General features: G+C 41.1%; 1 protein-coding gene across 1 annotated transcript; it reads right to left on the bottom strand.

The window, feature by feature from the left end:
- Nucleotides 1-13680: 13680 nt before the first annotated feature.
- Nucleotides 13681-19035, bottom strand: LOC6611370 (serine palmitoyltransferase 2). The gene is made up of 4 exons (XM_002035879.2): nt 18741-19035; nt 14980-16089; nt 14653-14915; nt 13681-14548 (listed from the first exon to the last, which is right to left on the bottom strand). Exons 1-4 carry the CDS (start codon nt 18942-18944, stop codon nt 14332-14334), a joined length of 1794 nt encoding a protein of 597 aa, XP_002035915.1. The 5' UTR covers nt 18945-19035; the 3' UTR covers nt 13681-14331.
- Between the last annotated feature and the right edge of the window lie 750 nt (nt 19036-19785).

Below are 19785 nucleotides of genomic sequence, written 5' to 3'. Positions count from 1 at the left end.
TAGCTATTCAAACTTGTATCATCCATCCGTTTCTTAACTCAAATCATTTCCTTATTGATTTTGGAGAACAAGAAAACTCTGTTTTCAGCTCCCTTCCATTTAATTTATTGGCCATTAAGTTTATAAGGAATATTCTACTGGACCGAAAATGATTGGTCTCTAATGAAAATGGCCAAGTGATTAATGAGCCGAAAATGATGTGGCATATTGAACAACAATTACAACAGGCTCCCCACTGTGTAAAATATTTTCGGCAATGTGTTGCATTCTCAGCATTTTCCATCAGATTTTCATTAGGCCCAGCAGATGGCGGTCATCCAGGCCAATATTTTGACACTTGGCGACCCCTCAAACATTGTTAATTAATTAAAATTCAATTAGCCCGGTCTTCTCACAATTTTTGGCCACGCCAACTGTCTTGTCTTTGAGCTGTTAATTGGCAACACGAGGCGGAAAAGTAATGCCGCGACGCATTTATTAATATTCATTATACGCACTGTTGTGCGGGTCCTCGGCATTTCCTTAACCCAATTCCGGGGTCCGAGCGGTTCCCATACTTTACCATTTCCATTTTCTTTCTGGGCTGAAAAAAAAAGTGTTTAACCTTTTGTTTTCGAGCCACTCTTCGCTCCTTTGGTTCTTTATCTTTGCCTGCATTGCCTTTGACACTGCAGCACTCGGTGTCCTGCGTCCTCGGATTCTTGGCTCTGTGTGTGACTCTAAGTGTGCATAAAATATGGCGCTAAAATGCAGTTCCACCTCCCAGTTTCCCGTTCTGCAGACCCACACAGCGTCGGGCACATTTGTTAGCCTGGTTTTTATGGCCACGTGCGATGTTTAAAATTTACTTGGCTGCCAGCATTTTTGCCCCAACTGGAGAGTTGCTTAACCCTAAGGCCCCCTCTATATCCATATCCTATGCCGGACTGACAGCTGCATTGATTTTATTTTTTACGACACTGGATTCCATCGAACAGCATATTTGTGACTGGAATTTTGTTGATTTTCCGTATTTACTTAAATGCCTGCCATCGAAGGTCTCCTTAAATTCAAATACAATTTCAATATTAAATTTCCGTTTATTTGCTTGCCCAAATTGGATTCCATCTCTTCATGACGGCACGCAGCAAATGAATTTTTCAAAATCTCCCGAAACAACCGCGGTGTGCCTGTGTGTGTCTATGTGTGTATGTGTGCGTGTGGGTGTGGGATCTATTCAAAGTGTCAGAAAGACTCGCTGCCCCAGAGATTTACTACAAATTACGGAGTCTATCCTGACCGCACATCGCCGAGTTGAGAGTCCGGCAGAGTGACCTTATCGGCGGACATGCATCTTGGCCCCATGCGGATGTGCGCGGTCCCCAAGTGGCAGGAGTAGGAGGAGCAGACCCAGTTCCGGGTCCATAACCAGCACAAAACCAGGACACAGCCCCAATCCACTCGAAAGGTAACCACTGGCGCCGTAATTGAACCGGAAAATTACATATTTCAAGCTATTTTTACGCGGCGCTTAATGGCGGACGTGAGAGCAGCAAGTGGAGTTGTTTGTGGTCAGCAATGAAATAATTTATTGTTGCCTTCTTGGGCAGCCCACCACCACCTGGCCAAGATAGAATCGCCAGATATGAGCCGGGCGAATGCCTCACATAATTACACCTTAACCCGCCGCATCGGATTGGCGCGATTAAGCACAATGTGGCAGGAGTCCTGGGATCCTGGACTCGCCCATCGACCTGGGTGAAAGAAATGTGGCACTGCTGGGATTTATCGCGGCATCAACGCAAACTGCTGCGGACAGTCCACTTACACACAGTTTAGTTAATCGTTCCGGCATTGAAAATGGAACAGGTAGATAATGCTCAGATTGGTAGCTGCTGATGAAGTATTTCTAGATACGAAGCCAAACGATGTAAGATATGCGATAAATCAGAGGTATAAACGCAAACTACAGACAATTTCTTTAAAAAATATATTTAAAAACGAAGTATACACAAAATCGAGTTATAATTCGATAATTTATTAATGTCATAATATTTGTAATAGCAAAAGTCACTCCATATTAAATTTATTTATTTACCTACGGAAACTCAGCTTTCTTCATACAATTTGGCTTGTGAAAACATTTCCCAGACCCTCTTGAGTGTTCTGGCCAATTTAGTTGTGCCACCACTTGTTCAGTTTTGAGCAGAACCAGAAAATTCCCCAAGCGGGCTATTCAAATGCAACCTCCGACACTTCGTCATCGTCTCGCCAATTGGCTCTCCAGTGGAGGATACATTGTCTTATTCTTGTGGCAAACACTTGCCAAAAAACGAGCTTCTGCTGTGGCAAATTCCGTGCAATTCATAAAAATTAATTAAGAGTCCTGGGGCCAGCTGCCAAGTACTTGACCAACCGCCCGGAGGAAACTTCTGCCTGCTCCTCGGCCCTTTCGAGTGGCACAAGTTATTGCCAGTGTTATTGTCTTGTTGTTATTTCAGACTATTGACCAGTTCGCACTTCAAGTTTGTTTGCGTTTGCCGGTCAGCTTCCTTCCTCCCCCTGCTTCCTCATCCATCTCCTGCTTCTGCTGCACTTTGAAAAGATCCGAGTGTTTGTCTCCTCCAATTCCGGAGGACAGTCAAGAGCATTACGGTCGAGACATTACTTCAGCATACCCTTACTGAGGTTACAGATAGTCAGCTGTGCAAAAGAAAATAAAAACCTAGCCTAAATCATATTACACATATCATTAATATATTATACCTTTATAATTTATACTGATTCTTATCTTATTCATAATCAACATTTCAGTCAATAATAGAACAAAATCCTTACTAAGTACTTTAAATATCTGTCAAATTTGAAATGAAAGGGCCTTGGTCATTATAATATTTTAGTAGTATATTTTAGTTTTTGTATATTTTATTCAGATTTCTCTTCTTTATTTTCATTGTGAATGTAAGGGCATAACATCTTTGGCTCTTGACAATACCTACTAATTTCCTTCCCATTTTCACTGCACAGACTTTCCGCTTTCCTTCGTCGGTTTGTTTAAGTAGTTATTTCATTTTTCTCTTGCACTTGCCGGCTAGATTGTGTTCTCCCAAGCCAAACTAAGCTAGAACAGCACTGAACAGGACTAAACAGACCGAAGGACTCGACCCATTCCGACCCGGTCCGAGATAAGCCAGCTGATGTCTGACCGCCGAAGTAAAGTTGCGAACTATAAATTTTCGACGAGCTGGTGCTGCGGTTGGCAGGGGCCAACTTTAAGGCATAAATCGATGTCAACGCCGTTTAAAATCGCATTTCGAGTGGCCCCGCAAGTGCGCAACTCTAATTATGAGTGCCACTCATTTCCATGCCGCAGGATTAGACGATTCCATGTTTGATTAGGCAACAGTTACGCTCGGAGTTTCACAACTCTTCCCGGCTAATGCGTTTTCAATCATCCCAGTCGAGTAAGTCGATCCAAGCGAATCGAGAGGACGTCGAGAGCTGCGACATTTCCCTACTAATGAAGGAGGGCGAAGAGTATTCTGGCGGAACGGGAATTCATTTCACAAGTTTCCTAATGGTTTTAAGCGTAATGAAGCCGGAAATGAGTACACATTTCTCACTGTGGGCGGGCTAACACATAAAGTCAATTGACATTGCTGACTTCGACACTAAGCATAACAAATTATTGGTTAGGAAATACTAGGGTAATTTGGTAGAAAACTTAAATGAATGTTTAAATTTCCTATTCAATTATTCATGGAAAATTATTTTCTAGCCAAAAACTATGTACATTATATCTTGTGCGATAATCCACTTAAGTTTTTCATCAAAAATGTCGAAAAATTATTTAAAGTTTGGCACTTATACCTCAAAATATACTACTTTAGGCGAGCTAAAAGTAGAAAATGGAATAAAAAATATAAAGATGTTATTTTTAATTGCTTTATTATGCGGAGAATAAATAATCTGTGAAAATTGCTTATCCTCGCGCCGTTTATCTCCCCTTGACGTCTGAACTCTTTTGCGGCTTTTTCACTTCCTAACAGCATTTTCTCTATTCCCAACTGAAAGCTTCTTTCTGCGGCTTCTGCTATTTAATTCGTTTTAAGTTTGAAAACTAAAAGTTGTAGTGTTGCCGCTTTGAATTTCGCCAAAATGGATAATTATTTTACCAAATTGCGCGAAACGCTTGAGCAAAAACTTGCAGACTCTCATCTCCCCTTCCAAATGGCTCAGCTGACGCTAGGTGTTCGCTCGTCATTAGGATTCCAGGATCTGCGCCTAGGCCCCGAGTTCAACAGTTAAACAGCTAAACAAGAACGCCGGCGGAAAGTCATAGTACAACTCTGCCTTTCGGCAGATACGGGGAACTTTGGAGGCACCCCTCGCCCTGCCCACATTTTAATTAGTCGCATTTGTTGCAAGCCAACCGATTTAATGCACTCGAAATCATTTCCCAAAACTTTCCAGCGCCAGCAGTTTGAGGGCGAGACATTTAAACCTCCTCCTCGAAATGAAATAATTGCTAAACGTTCTTAGAATGCAAAGTAGCGATAGTTAACGGAGTGGATATGTAAGCAGAGAGTGTGTCAGTGATAGCAGTGCAATGTGGGTGTTCTGTGATGCGAAATCTCCTAAAAAATTCGAAATTGTAAAATCGGGTTTTTAGACCATATGCATGTTCATTATTTTGGTAAAACAGTTAATATACATATTATCTTTGTCATTTCGTAAATTATGAATAATGATACTATAAACGACTTATTGAATATATTTTTTATTAAGTTATTTAGTTTAATAATATTTAGTTTAATTTTTCTCTGATCAGATTTCTGGGCGAGTTCGGATTTAGGCACGAATTTCCCTATATAAAACCACGTGTAAAAGTCTCTCCCAGAAATCAGCGACAGCGGGAGATAGCACCGAACCCAATCTGAAATCCCATACCCCGACTTTCCGGGAGTTGGCGCTACGTGCATTGCATGGTGAATTGCGAAAAGTCCCGGCATTGGGAAGAACTTTTAACACAATTTATAAACGCTACACAATTTATAGAATTTTTGAATTAAGCGAAAATGTATTTCGGTGTGTGTCGTCTGTTGGCGGCGCCAGCAGAAAAGTTGAGTTGGCCGCAAAAGTTGCCCAGACCCCAGCAATTGCAGAAAACAAACAGCCAGACGCTTGTGGCAATTACCACAGCCAAGTAGACAAAAAAAGTTCCTCGAACTCGATGGGCCAGCTGGCCTAAGCTCTTAAATTGTGGGCCCAAAATGCAATTACGAAATATTAACGCATGCATTTACATAATTATTAAATTGGGTTATCAAACATAAACCGATTTGTATTTATGTTTCACTTTGGCTTGCGCACTTGCAGCTTAATTGGTTTTTCACGAAACAAAATGAAAATCGTAGCCCACAAACAGAAATATCAATTACTATTAAATCATAAATATAATTTCAAATTATTTACACCGAAATCAAATCAAATTCATTGATACGACGTAAGAGGAAAAAAGCGCCGGATTTAATTTGCAAATTCAAATTGTATGGGGAATTGGCTAAATGTTATTGTGCACTGAGAAGAGCGTAAATTGAAAATATATTCCATAGAATATTTAATTAGCATTTGGAAACACTAATGAAAAGTACTTTTATGGAAATTTAAATAAAAATGTCTCTAAACTAGAGGTCAAATTGTTTAAAATCTAAATGAATATATGTAAAGTTTAATTTAATTTTATATATGCTTATTTTTGCAATAATTTATTTTTCTAAGCATTTAAGTTAAATTTTGATTAACATGTACTTAGTTTAACTAGCTTAGATAACATAAATTTCATCACAGAATTTCCATTATTTCCTTAGCCTACATCCTTAACCCATTTCTTGACTAACATTTCGCGCTCTCAATGACGAAAAACATTTGGAGCTGTCAATTTCATTGCGCCTTAGTCAAATAAATCAAAATGGTCGTGAAAAATGCAGCTGACCAAACGAAATCGGGGCTTGCCCTCGCGGCATAAATTTCAAATAAATTGGCACACGCTACTCCAGCGCCGCACAATGGAAATGAAGACATTACGTATACGCCACTTTGTACCTGCCAGCGTGGAACGTGCTCTCCACGAGAACGAAAGGGGAAATGTATTAGAAACGGAAACAGCTCAAGGGAAACACTTGATGGGGCAAAATACGATTACGATTACCCCCGAAAGAAGGTCGGCGATGGTGGCCAGGCTCGGTGAGGGGAAACAATTTGTTGAGTGCGAGCAACAAGTAAGCAGCAAGGACGAAGGTCCCTTTGCCTCCTCAACACCACAAGGTGCCTGGCCAGAGACCAACTATCGAAACTAGGCAACTGTAACTACGGAGCGGCGAGAAGCGAAGGACGATGGGCGGCACATTCCTTGCAGACGGCGCGCCGCATAAAAATTTATGATTATGTTAAAATGTAAAAGTGGCAGCCGGACCAGCAAAGGAGGTGCGGAGTTCCAGGTACAGTGCAGCAGGTGAACGAAATCGTGTTAATGTCCTTGCCAGCGATGAGCGAAAAGCAGAGACGTTAGTAAGAAATTTAAGTAATAGTAACAAATATATATGATAAGCAATCTAGAAGTGTAGGAGGATTTGTACAAATTAATTATTAATACACATTTATACTTATAGCAGTTATTTTAATCATTACCTAAAGCGCATTCAAAGGAAATGATTATACGAGGTTTTTATTAAAAATTTGTACCCTCTTTTGAATTTTTAAAATACTTTTTCAGCTATTCAGCTTCAATAACAAGCTTATTTAAAATTGCCCATCTTTGAGTTAGCTTGATGTATAGAGGACACGAGCTCCTCTCTAGCGAGCACGCTCTTATCTTGGCCAACTGGGTCGCCTTGAGGAATATAAAATATGATTTTTGCGCTTAACAAAAATGCGACAAAACTGATGACGGCAACATCGCGGGTATTATGGCAAATAATGACACTACAACGGCAACAGTAACACCAACAAATGATAGCAGCTTGCTGCATTATAGCAAATTTTTAGCATTTTCTTCGCTGTTAGTGTTAGATACCATTTACGGGGCCTGTCATCCTGTCATCATTCAGAGGAGACGCAGTTTTGTTTTACATTCAAGCTTGCAGGATTTGTGTCGACTTTGTCTTTCAACTTGGTTTTCTACACACATTTGCTCAAAAATTATGTTGACAAGTTTTTGGTAGTTTTAAATTTGTTTATATATAAATTTCTTAGTTTTTCTTCTCTACTCAAAATTTCCGCACATCTGGCAGTTAATACATTTTAGCCAAATCCACTTTAAATAAACTCGAATGTTTCGGTAATCCCAGCTGGCAAACCGATTGAACAATGCTTATCGGCTTGAGCACTTTCACAATTTTCAATATCAAATCCAGCGTCTTTGCGCTATAAGCAACCTTAATATTTCTCAGATTTGTGACTGTTGGAAAATTACTTCCTGCCAAGAGCAGCAAGCTTCCGTATCCGAATCCGAATCCACATCCGCAGCCTGCAAACTGCAGCCAGGATAAAGGAGCAGGCAGCATCAAATCGATTATGTTGCTATTACTTCCGCCAGTTGTCGCTGCCAGCTGTATTCGCCATTGCCTTTCACGATTTTCCTTTGATACGAATGCGTTGCATACTTCTCAGATAAAATGTGAAAAAAATGACGGAAGAGCTTTAAATTTTATTACGATTTATTTTTCGTATGGGAACACTCAATTCCGAGTGTCCTCAGGTTATTCGAAAGAAATTTCACTGATCATTATTAATTAATGATTGATATATTAAAATCTATGATGGATGCTTATCCAACGAAAATTTGCCCTTTTGTATTTTATAGAAACATTGGCAAAGTATGAGATACTAAATATAAATAGTTCAGTTTCATTTGGTGATATGTGCTGCCCCAGAACAATACTTTTGCGATCTTAGCTGCTTTCATTAGCTCCGATTTAAGCTGTTAAACTGTATGTCATTCTAGAAGTCATGCCAAGGTAATAAACGAGAAACTCTTTACTTGTACTTCCCGACAAGCTGCAGGAATTTGATCCAAAGCAGCTCACACGTCGCCGGATTCGCCATACATGTACCTTCCTCCCCCTCACAGGACACAGCACATTCAGTAATTCCACTTAAGGGCGACTCCATACTACTGTCGATTTCACAATGGGAATATTCTCCCAGCCCAAATGCAAAAGGCTATTAAAACTCCCACGGGCAGAAGCCTTTCAATGGGTCAGAGGATGGGGCTAGGCTTCCCTTTGATTGCCTGGCAGGTGGGTCTGTCCCCCGCATCATCATCGTCGTCATCTGTCGCGCTTCTGGTGGCCGTGTCGTACGGAGTTGAGGGAAAGGGCTGCAGGGCTCTATTTCCACACCCCATCTACCACCCACTACCGCACCATTTCCGATGCCAACCAGGTCAGGCAGGCAAAGCCCGCTGGGCATTCAATTGCGTATTCAATTGGCAGTGGACACCCGAATTGCAGCAGTTCATGTTGTCCAAATGGCTAATTAGCTGGGAAATGCGCTAAGCACTTGCACATAATTGCCCCATAATCCTGTCGATGCTGTTGTTGCACGGATCATGTTCAACGAGCTCTACAAGATTGAGGACAGTTAAGTCTTTGATTGATATCAAATTATTCTGTACATTCTTGGCTTCAGAAAAGTGCTGCACTGAAAAATAATTGCTGCGTTCATTGTAAATACATTGCTGATGGAATTCAAAACCTATTTTAAAGCAATATTAATTGCTCATAATCTTTTTTTGTAAATGCTATCAAAAAAGCGTACAATTCTTAAGAAACCAAATACAAAACCCACTTAGTACTTTAAACTTTGAGCAGTGTTTGTGACCCGAGCGGATTGATCTTTGCCATTACTCCGAGTGGCGAGCCAGGCGTCTGCTAAATGAGGCGCGTTAATTAGAAAGCATTTCCGGGAATTGGCTGGAAACGATGATGGAGGCTGTGGCCGAGTCTCGTGCGTGCCATCTTACACTCAATTGATTTAATGGTCCCGGAGAATGAAGCCCTGCCGCACACTTCCGAAGGAATCCTGCTCACATGGTGTCCCCGCTCGTTAAGCCGTGCGTTTGTCCTCGTTTCATGCGTGTCACATAATAAATCTCATTTGATTTGTTTACTTCCCATTACTCCTTGGAGCGCCATGTGGACGCTGCTAAGGATCTGTCGGCCATTGTCCTTTGTGCCTGTCATTAAACACGGGTCATTGTTTTTGTGGCCTCGGCATCTGGACGGGATTCCTCCGCCTCTGCTGGCCTAATTCGATTGGCCCCCATTTAAATGCCCCCGGATGTTCGTTGCCGGCTATTTAATTAATAATCAAATTACGCATACGCCACGTGACGTGCTCTCAATTTTAATGCAATGCTTCACAGATACCCGTGCTTAATAAATACGCGCCACATCGTACTTGTTCCGCTTAATTAAAGTCGTCTAGGAATCCAATTATGCCCGTTTAAAGCTGGATCTGAAAAGATAATGCAGGAAAGCCACCCGGTAGGTTTACTCCCGCTCTTTATTGACCAACGAATGGCATATATTTTCAGTTATAGGAATTGCTACAAAACATCTAAGCAACACAAGCTGCATTGAAGAGATTATTTTGCTTCAGAGCGCCATTGTGTAAAGAATCAGTATTTTAAGCTTGTTTGAATTGTACTTCTTAGGCATACAAAATTTGTTAAATTACAACTTTTAATTTCCTTTAAGCAACTAATGATGAAAACGTTGGTTGGGCAAACTAAATGAATACATGATCCGCAAACATACAATTATATCCTTAATATAATGACTGACTAACTAAACTTATTTTAATTATATATATACATGTGTAACTCAAAAAAGGCTAACAAAATCGATCACCGAAAATTTACAGCCCTAATTCGATATCGGACATCAAGATTAAACCACCCACACTTCGGAATAATCATCTAATTTGGCAAATATATATGACTGTCGCCAGCATATTGGCCCAGCAGATATTTTAATTCGGGCCAACAAATTGCTTGCATATTTGGGGGCCTAGCCATGACCACATTGTCTGGAGAAAACAATAACCATAAATGTTAACAAGAAGCCGTCGGCCCGCAAAACACAGAACTTAATGATGCCCAACAAGGAGCAGCCACTCGAGCCGAAAGTTGTGGGCTAGGACATTTAGCATGTGCTGGTGACAGGTGCTAAGGTGTCTGCAGGATTCGAATGTCATTACTATCTGCCCATGGAATTAATTAGAAAACTGCGGTCGGACCCAGGTTTCCTTTTGCTTTACCAGGTCCTTCAGAGCATTCGACAACAAATTTAATTTGCGGTCACCGCACCAAGGCACAAGGACAGAGACAGGCAGGCATTCAAATTTGCTGGCGAAAATCTCGGGAAATTCCTTGATTAAATCTCTACCTTTTGGGGGGGACTTGGGTGCAGTGATTGATTAACGTGTGTGTGGAATGAAAAGTGTTGGCGCAAAGCGAGTGCAGACATGTATCCCCATATCCTTATCCTTGAGCGGCAACAAAAGTCAAACTACGTCTCATTGCCAGCCTTTATGCCAAATGACTGATTGTCCTTGGCCACGTCTATACGCCAGATTCCCCCCAGTTTTTTTTCCATAACTGAGCAGCAGGGCGACACGTTTGCCCATGAAAAATCGTTCCAGCGAATCGTATTATAAAACATGTGCTTAAGTAATAGCATCCGATGTGAAGTGTTTGACTGCGCCCTGCGTCGTGTAACAGATTGGCAATCCACTCCAGCCAACGGGGTGAAGATTAATTTGTTTGCACTTTGATGGGCGATGTCCTGGCGCCAGTTGATGGAAATCAAAATTGGTCCGAAGGGGGACTGTATTTTAGGAGGCCAAGGAAGCGGAGTAAGATATTGATTTTTCTTCGGAAAAAAGGTGTTCACATTATTTATTTTGTTTAGTATTTTACTTTAGTATAATACGCTCAAATTAAATCCGTATTATACGATTTATTCATTGCAATTTTATACAAAATACATCCGAAAATCTCATGGATCGGCTTAACTCCCATATTCTGATCGCCGTATAGTTATCAGTGCCTTTGCCAAGTGCATGTGGTGTGGTGTAACACCACTCAATCAACCCCTTCAGCCACACAGTGACTATCAAAAGTATGCGCATAACTCAGGAGCCGCCATTTGCATGCCTCGAGTGTTCACAAATGGGATTCGGACTTGGATTTTTCCGCATTGCATAAATTCCCTTTGCGCCAGCTTGACGAGGGGAAACTTTTTGCAACATTTTATCAGATTATGAAACACACAAAATGCAACTTCCCGTGCTGGGGATATGAGAAGAAAGAAAAATAGAACTCAAATGTGTTCTTACCTTGCTCACATATTTTGCAAAGTAAGCGGAAACATTAAAATTGTGTTTGTGAGCCAAAACCGCGGGATTTGAAAGCTTGTAAACTTAGGAACAACTATTGCGAGTCCAGGGGAGCAACGAAAAATTTCTTTACAAATAGCTCAAATTCAAAGAGAATAGTTTGAAAAGATATAATAAATAAGAAATTGCTCGTAATTGGGAATTTCAGTCTAGGTTCCTATAAATGAAACTATAATCAACAGATGATAATAATCTTTCGATATTAAACGAAATACTAATTCATTTGGTACTGAGATGTTTATATTATTTCTTAACACACCCACTTAAAAGTTTTTAAATAGTTTACTTACAGATCCAAATGGCAAACTCATGCCGAAAAATATGGATTTTCCTGATGTTGAGCATGTTTTTTGTGAGCGAGTGAGGCACGCATACAGGTGGTAAAATGAACAAGGTGCACGCGAATATCGCATCAGCAATTTGTAAAGGACCAGCGCAGGAAGCAAAAAATAAAAGCATGCTATTGAGGCCACAGGAATGCTGATGTTTTCTGATAGTCCGATCGGTGGTCCCTATTGGCCGCATATCCTTATCAATCTCTATTAAACGGCGCTTTGGAAAACAGCATTCGAATACGGGCTGGAGCACTTGCGGTGTTGAAGATGCAGACTCTTGTCTGCGGCATCGGGCAAAAAGCCATGACAAATGGCCAACAGGATGCATATTTATGATTGCACACACACACACACTACTCCCGAAATTTTGACCACACTCAAGGGCAGGCTAAAATGCTGCCCTTGTTGTTGCAGCCACTTTGGCAGTACTCGGGTAAAATGCCAGCACAAACTTTATACGCACGTAGTCAATTACTCACACCAAGTTGGCTGGGAAAGCAGCACCAGCCACCTAGGCCGCCCCCTTTCTACCACCCACTCACACGTGCTTGCATAGAATACACAAATATGTATGTACCAACGTGTATTGTCATTTTCCATTTTGGCAGCTTGAAAAAAGTAAACAGAGCACATAAATTAAGCCGTCCAAACTGATGTGGCCTTGTCATTCTATTCAACTTTCCAATCCAAGGGATATATGTATATTTTCAGAATTATCAGTACTATCACCTGATTTTTATCGATTCCACTCGATTAGGAATATTGCAAATACGGCAATTTAAGTGTATCCGATATAGCTTAATAAAAATATTTAAGAGAAACAGTTTACTAGTCGATTTCGTACAAATCCTTGAGTGCCCTGTGCAACGTGTTGCTTAAAAAGCAATTCAAATGCACTTTTAACGAGCGAATGCTCTCTCCATGCAAAATAGTTAAATTCAGTTTACATGTACTCCCCAAAGATTCAACAATAACCACTCAATAAATATTGCCCAGAATATAAAATTGAAAGTACTGCCTAAGCCCATAAACCAACACAGCTCTTTACAAGCCACCCGCCCTGGAAACTCCTGCATGTCCTTCGATCTGAGCGTTGTTCGCCCTTTGTCTTAATTTCTTAAAAGGCAGAGACAATTACAATTGGAATTTATTTGCCATTGTGGTCAGCACCGGAAAAGGAAAACAGGGAGCGATGTAGAGATGTCATGAGTTACTGTTAATTAAAAAATTGTTATTCAAAGGATTGGTAGTTCGGCTTCGACGCTTTAAGTGTGAAATCGTGTTGGGTAGGAACGATTTTAAAGTCGAACTGTCAATTGAGTGGTATTCCCATTACATAAACTTAAATTAACTTGACCCATTGAAAATGGAATTTCTGTATTTTAAATTCAAGGAAGAAAAAGGTAGAAGTAAAAAAATGAAAGCCAAACAAATTGTTTGGTAATTGTATTGAATATTACTTCGAAAACGTCTAAAATACAAAATTATCAATTTAGATTCAATTAATATCGCCTATCCCTTATTGCCAAACTGTGAAAAAAAATTGTTTAATAGTCACCCATTTACTTAATTAAAAATGGTTTAAGGAGTAGCTTTATTTAATTTCTGACCAAAGTACTTTTTATTTTCTCAAATATAACATCTAAGCCCCTTAGCGGATTTTCTACATTTGGGTTAGCGTCGAATATTCAACTTCTGTAAATTATCTGTAGAGGTCGCATAAGCTGTGTCAAATTTATGTAAAATTCTAGGCAAAAATGTTTTCCGACTTAAAGCTTCATCTGCCCGCCAAGTTTTATATGGTTTAAACAAATATTTACACTATTAGATTTTTAAAAATTTATCCCCTACAGTGCCCCTATGCCTTTACAGTGAGCTATTCCAATAACCTCTTCCAATTTAGTTCATTTGATAAAGCAACAGTTTTTTATTTTTTGGTGGAAAAATAAGATCAATAATACATAATCATTATACATATATATTTTCTGACAATGCCCTAAAATTGACCCAAATTTTGGGTCCCTCGAAGACTTACCAAAATAGTGATTTACAATTGTATCGCTGACTCCTTAGACATTACATTTGGCTCAGCTTAGTATGCTTAATTGGTAGAAGCGAGGTGCTCGAGGCTTTCCCACAAAAAAAGCGGCTTTCCTTAGCTTAGCTCTAAAAGTAACCAAAACCTGATTTGCCTAATGCTGTCATTTTCTCTTCTATAAATACTTAAAATGCAGCAGCCGACCAAAGAAGACGATTGGATTTTACATATACAATAACAACTACGTAGAGGTAAATGCTAAATAATTAATAATATTGTATCATTTAAGCTATGTGCTCTAGTGTTTTGTTTCTGTTGCTGTAGTGATCTTCCCTTTTCAGGCATATAACCAGAGAATTAGTCATAAATAGAAGCCCAGTGCAACTGAAACTTGGTCAATGTAAGCCACCGTTCGTGATTGATTTAGCACTATCTGGACTGTGTTGTAGTTTTGGTTTACCGATCGGGGAGGTTACCATTTCCCCAAGCTTAACATCTATGCGTGTGCGTGTGATTCTAGTAAATGACGGGATTCGGATCGCGTGGCTTGCGAGAATACTTTAGGCCCAGATCATCGGCAATCTCGTCTATCGCCTCCAGGGCAAAGTCCAGCTGCTCCTTGGTGTGGGCGGCCGAAAGGCAGAATCGGATGCGTCCTTCCATGATGGGTGTGGCCGGGAATCCAGCTCCCACCGCGGCAATGTGGCGGGTCGTCAAGGTGCGAACCACAGCGCTACAAAGGGAAAATGCAGTTTAGTATAAAACACATAGATTTTGAGCTCCACCACGCGCAATCCAATGACAAAAGTTATTTTGTTTTTCTGACCGCCTTCTTACCCAATCTTGGAAAATAGGTACACCAGCATTGGCACCACTGGGGAGTCCTCGTGACCGTATGTGATCACTCCCAGCTGAGCCAGACGTCGGCGGAAGTAACGTGTGTTCCTGGCCAGCTGGTGGATCTTCTTGCGTCCAATGTCAGTACCATCTTCACCCATAATGGTCTTCATGGATGTAAGGATTTGCTGTGCGATGGGTGGCGAGATCGAAGCAGCATAGCAATGGGCGTGGCTGTTGGTGCGGAGAAAGTCAATCAGTTTCTGCGGAGGATACAAGATTATTAATAAGTGAGGAATATGCGAAAGTGTAGCCATTCAACCATACCTTGGATCCAGCCAGATAGCCTCCAGCACTGCCAAAACTTTTGGTGAAGGTGCCCATCAGGATGTCCACCTCCTTCGGATCCACATTAAAGTAATCGGTAACTCCTCGTCCACGGGAACCCATGGCTCCCACGCTGTGGGCTTCATCCAGGTACAAGTATGCTTTGTATTTCTTTTTCAGAGCTATAACTTCGGGCAAACGGACTATGGACCCTTCCATGCTGAAGATGCCCTCGACCAAGATCATTACCTTATCCCATGGCTGACCACCCTTTTTGGGATTTCCATAGCAGACACCCTGGCGGAGGACGCGCTCCAGATCGCGCATGTTGTTGTGCTTAAAGACCTTGGTGGTGGCCCCGGACAAACGCAGTCCCAAAATGATGGAAGCATGGTTCTTTTCGTCACTGATCACAAGGCTGTTGGGTCCCAGCAGTGAGGGAAGGTTCAACGCATTTGTGGCGAAACCCATTCCAAAGACAATGGCATCCTCCACGCCAAAGTATCTAGCAGTTAGAGCCTCCAGCTCTTGCAGCTGCTCGTTGTCACCAAGCTCACAGCGGGAGCTGCAGTAGGCCAGTCCGGAGTTCCGAACACTTTCCTCTGAATCATCAGCACACTGTCCAGTAGCGGCGGCAAATCCCAGGTAATTGTAGGATCCCAGATTTAAGCAACGTGTCTCCGTTCCAGTGAACTTGAAACTCCATCCGTAATCATCGGTCACGCGATCCTTAAGAGTGAGCTCATCTCCCGGAACACTGCAGATGGGTCGGTTCCAGCAATCCTTGATCCTCCTGTAAACGTACCTCGAGTAGAAGCTTTCGAAGGCATCGTAGAGGGCTACATAGCCATCCCGACCCTTCTCGGTGGCCACTTTGGGCACGAAGAGCAACTGGTTGATGTAGCCCAGGATCATCAGTAGATAGAATCCCAGATACGTAAGGCAGGCCGTGTGCAAAGGCACCTCCTCAAAGGAGGTCTTCTGGAAGTGCTCCAGCTCCGGCGAAAGTTTGCCCTCTGCCTGGTTGGGCTTGGACTCCTGATCCAGAATGGAGGCATGTCCATTGGAGATCGACTTCTTTTCCGGATGGTAGTTGATCGAGCTGGGACTCTGTAAGAGGGGAGGAGAACGATTACTGGCTGGCCATCACTACTGCTTATCGTTATTATTGGTATCGCTGTGAATCTTCATAATTTCCATTGAAAATCAATCATCAGAGCAAATAATCAATACTGTTGGACTAGACTAGGAATTGTAATACGAACACTTCAAAGGGATCGTCACAGTAATGCTCATACGAGTATGTGTATAAAAATTTTGTTATAGATCTCAAGCGTAAAAGCTTTTATAAAAAATGAAAAATTATACATTCTGTGTTGATAGCACATCTCACTTGCTTGCCCTTTCTATGCGTTCAGTCAATTCATCAGTCAATTAACATTTAACTAAAAGATCCATATATGCAAGGTACGTATGTATATAAATACAGTCACACGATAACTGGTGAACAATTTGCTCCACCGCTCACATGAGCCGAGTTCGACATGAAGTCACACAAAAAGAGACAGACACAAAAATCGTATAGGGGAAGCCATAAATGTATATAGTATTTGTGTGCCCAACTTGGCACACTTCAACCTCAACAGCTAACAAATAGAGCGTTATTATTAACTTACTCATTTAAGTGTACATATCATTTGCTTATTGATTTTGCTGGCCAAAGGATTCGATACGAGACTATATCTCATTAACAGAGCACCACACACTGCAGATATATTCTGCGATATATATAAATTTGAACGCCAGCTTAATCGTATAACAATAACGAGTCGGCGACAATAATATTTCGTGTTTATTATCATTTGCCACCGGGCTTGTTTACTAAATACGATGGGATGGAGTGCGGGGAGCGAAAAGTCAAGTGGGTTACGCGATGCCGAGTTATTTAATGGAGTCCCAGTGTTAGGGTATATAGACGAGCTCGAAGCTACCGTAGAAAGTTCAAAATCGAAACCGACATAAATAAATAAATAGAAAAAGTGTAATACTAATTACGCTATGGGTCGCGTACAGAAGGACAGCTATAGAGGGATCATGCAGTGGGATCCGGATAATGACTTCCATATGTCGGGGATCCATGGAATCCAAGATAACGACTGACAATCGACCAGCGCACGCCAAGTTCTAACCAATTTTTTGGGGATTCCAAGAAGTATTCGCTGTGAGTCAGTAGGTAATTGCTTTGGCGCATTCATATTCTTAAGCATTTCTTTTTTATTTAAGACTTTATCTTTAAAATCATGCATACTGTAATCTTGTCGAGCTGATAAAAATTTTCTATCCGTTGATTTTGGAGATATGAGACTTGCACGCGCGAAAATTATTTCCGTGTGATTAGAAATTTGAAAAGGTCAATAGTTGCCATTAAATCAAGCTCTGAATGATTTCAATAAGTTGTCATTATTAATCATTAAATAATATGTTGTACTACTTTCTAGTAATGTAATGTAGTAATGTAAAAGTGTTCTAGTAATGGCTCACTTTTCAAAGTTTGAATTGTATCGGAATTACCTAATGAATGTAATGTTATAATATGTTTATCTTATCTTTTTAAAAAGTTTATAATAAAAAATATGATAATTGGTTAAGTATACCAACATTTATTCCATGGCAGCCCAGACGCAGGGAGAGTCCATGAATTAAAAAAAATCTTATCACCGACAAATCAACGCCCACCCGAAACCGCTGCCTTCGGAGATTGCGGAGCATTGTGATTCACCAGCGAATCGCATTCTGCGAGGCTTTACGTAAAAGATTGGTGGAATGGGCCTGATAAGGCGAGCCGGGCATGGCGTGGCATGACAATATTATGACCAGACCAGCATTGTGCCGCTCTCCCAACGAACATTGTGCACCCAAACTACGTACTTATGTGTGTTTGGTTTGAGGTCGTACTCCAGCCACTAGGAAAATTTCGAATGAGTGCAGGAGTGCCGAAGAAGAGACAATGGCTAGATTACAAAGTGGTAAAATGGACTAGCATACCAAACAGTTCAACACTTATCTATAAGAGTTATTATTCTGAAATCTAAGTTACTTTAAGTTACTTTATACCGCTCTTATATCCAAAAAAGATAGACAAGTTTAGGATAACTATCTCCAAGGAATGTAAAAAGACTACTTCAAATTATTACAATGAGCAGTGAAATAATATTGCCCAATACTGTAGTTTCTCACACTAAAAACTGATTTATTAAAGTTAAAGTGTGCATTTGCTTTTCATGATCACTATTTATAAAATAACTCTCTGATCGTCTATGATGATAGCATATTTCCCCAGAGTTCTCTTAGTTCCTATAATCCTAGAATAGCCAAATACGCCAAATGGTCAGTACTCGCGGCGAAAAGGAAAACACGCGAGGAAAACACTGCAGTGAAGGAAAAACAGCTGTGGCGGTCGGATGACCCAGAAGCGGGAAAAGTGGAGGAAAATCGGCACAAAGGGCAGCAAAAATTCGGTCGAAATTCTCCAGCTGACGCACGCCTTCTCTCTCACACTCTCTCTCTCTCTTACTCGCGCTCCCTCGCTCTCCCACAAAATCAATGATTCGCCGGCTGGAAGAGCGAGCGAGAGAATGTGTGCCAGGTATGGAACCATATTTTTGGCCAATTTTTATGGCTTTATAGCTCGTTATTTTGGTTTCGGCCAAGTGTTTAACTTGCGTTCCGCCCCGCACACTGAGCGAAAATGCCTGGCTCACCTGGGCGTCGTTTGCGGGCTTCGGCTGGGAGCGTCGCGTGCGAATTTCAGTGTACGCGGGTGCCGAGAATTTCCGGAGAAGTTCCTGTTTCTCCGGGCCACTGAGGTCCGCCACCCCATTTCCATTCGGCAGCTTTCCGTTTCCGTTGGTCGTCGCATAGCTCTGCTCGAAAACCGTTTCAGAATCGCCGTCGAAATTGCCCATTATTCCGCTCCCGATTTCCGATTCACTCTGCGTCCAAAAAATTACGGAGCGATCGATGCGTTTTGCTTAAATAGGTTTCTTTCTAATTGGAATGGTGTGGCCAGTTACGCGGGCAGCTGTTATACTGAACACGGCGTGCCTTCGGTATTTTACGGCAAGACTTTATAATTGTCGTATTTTCACATAGAATTAAAAGGGTCACATTTCGGAGGACCGCACTTCCGGTTGTGTTCTCTGCTTTTAGTACTGCCCGCCCTTAGCGAATACCTCCACCATGCCAGCAGTTCAAACAGCAGTACTGTTTAGTATATCTTCTGAGCGCCAGATGTCGCAAAAGTTCGTTTTTCGTATTAATTAGATTTTCAAATAAATTTATTTCTAACTGAACTGGTCATTTCACATAGCGGTTCTACCTAAAATTATTTGAAAGCAATTTAATGAAAATATATCAATTAATATATGATACGAAGGTTAAACAATGTATCCTTTAAATGTGTGTTAAGATATAAAAAATTATGTTTTATATTCCAATACAAATTAGAAACCACAAGTTTTCAGGCTTAACACGTCAAGCATTTTCCCCTTGAGCATAAAAAACTGTCCAAAACTTAGGCAAAGAAAAATTCCGCCTCGCCGGCAATAATAAATTAGATTAAAATGCACAAAGAAAAGGAGGAAAACAGAATTTCAGGCAACAGATATTCAGATAAAAGTGCGTAAAGCGGCAATTGTAGTAAAATTCATGAGGTGCGAAGTGCGTTGACTCTTTACCGCAAGGAGACACGTCTCGGGCAGTGGATTTCGCCTCATAAATAGATCATCTCCATACCGCAGGCTTTTG

The sequence above is a fragment of the Drosophila sechellia genome, chromosome 2L (genome assembly GCF_004382195.2).
Source record: "Drosophila sechellia strain sech25 chromosome 2L, ASM438219v1, whole genome shotgun sequence".
In the NCBI taxonomy this organism is placed as follows: domain Eukaryota; kingdom Metazoa; phylum Arthropoda; class Insecta; order Diptera; family Drosophilidae; genus Drosophila; species Drosophila sechellia.
The sequence above is the reverse complement of the archived record's forward strand: the minus strand, read 5'-3'. Positions and strand labels throughout refer to the sequence as shown.

Bases quoted from the DNA above. Each gene is read 5' to 3' on its own strand.
- LOC6611370 (XM_002035879.2), bottom strand. From the start codon at position 18,944: ATGGGCAATTTCGACGGCGATTCTGAAACGGTTTTCGAGCAGAGCTAT. The intron at 16,090-18,740 runs GTGAGCCAGGCA...CCCCTCTTACAG, and splicing joins AGCCCGCAAACGACGCCCAG to AGTCCCAGCTCGATCAACTA. The intron at 14,549-14,652 runs GTAAGAAGGCGG...TTCCCTTTGTAG, and splicing joins TACCTATTTTCCAAGATTGG to CGCTGTGGTTCGCACCTTGA.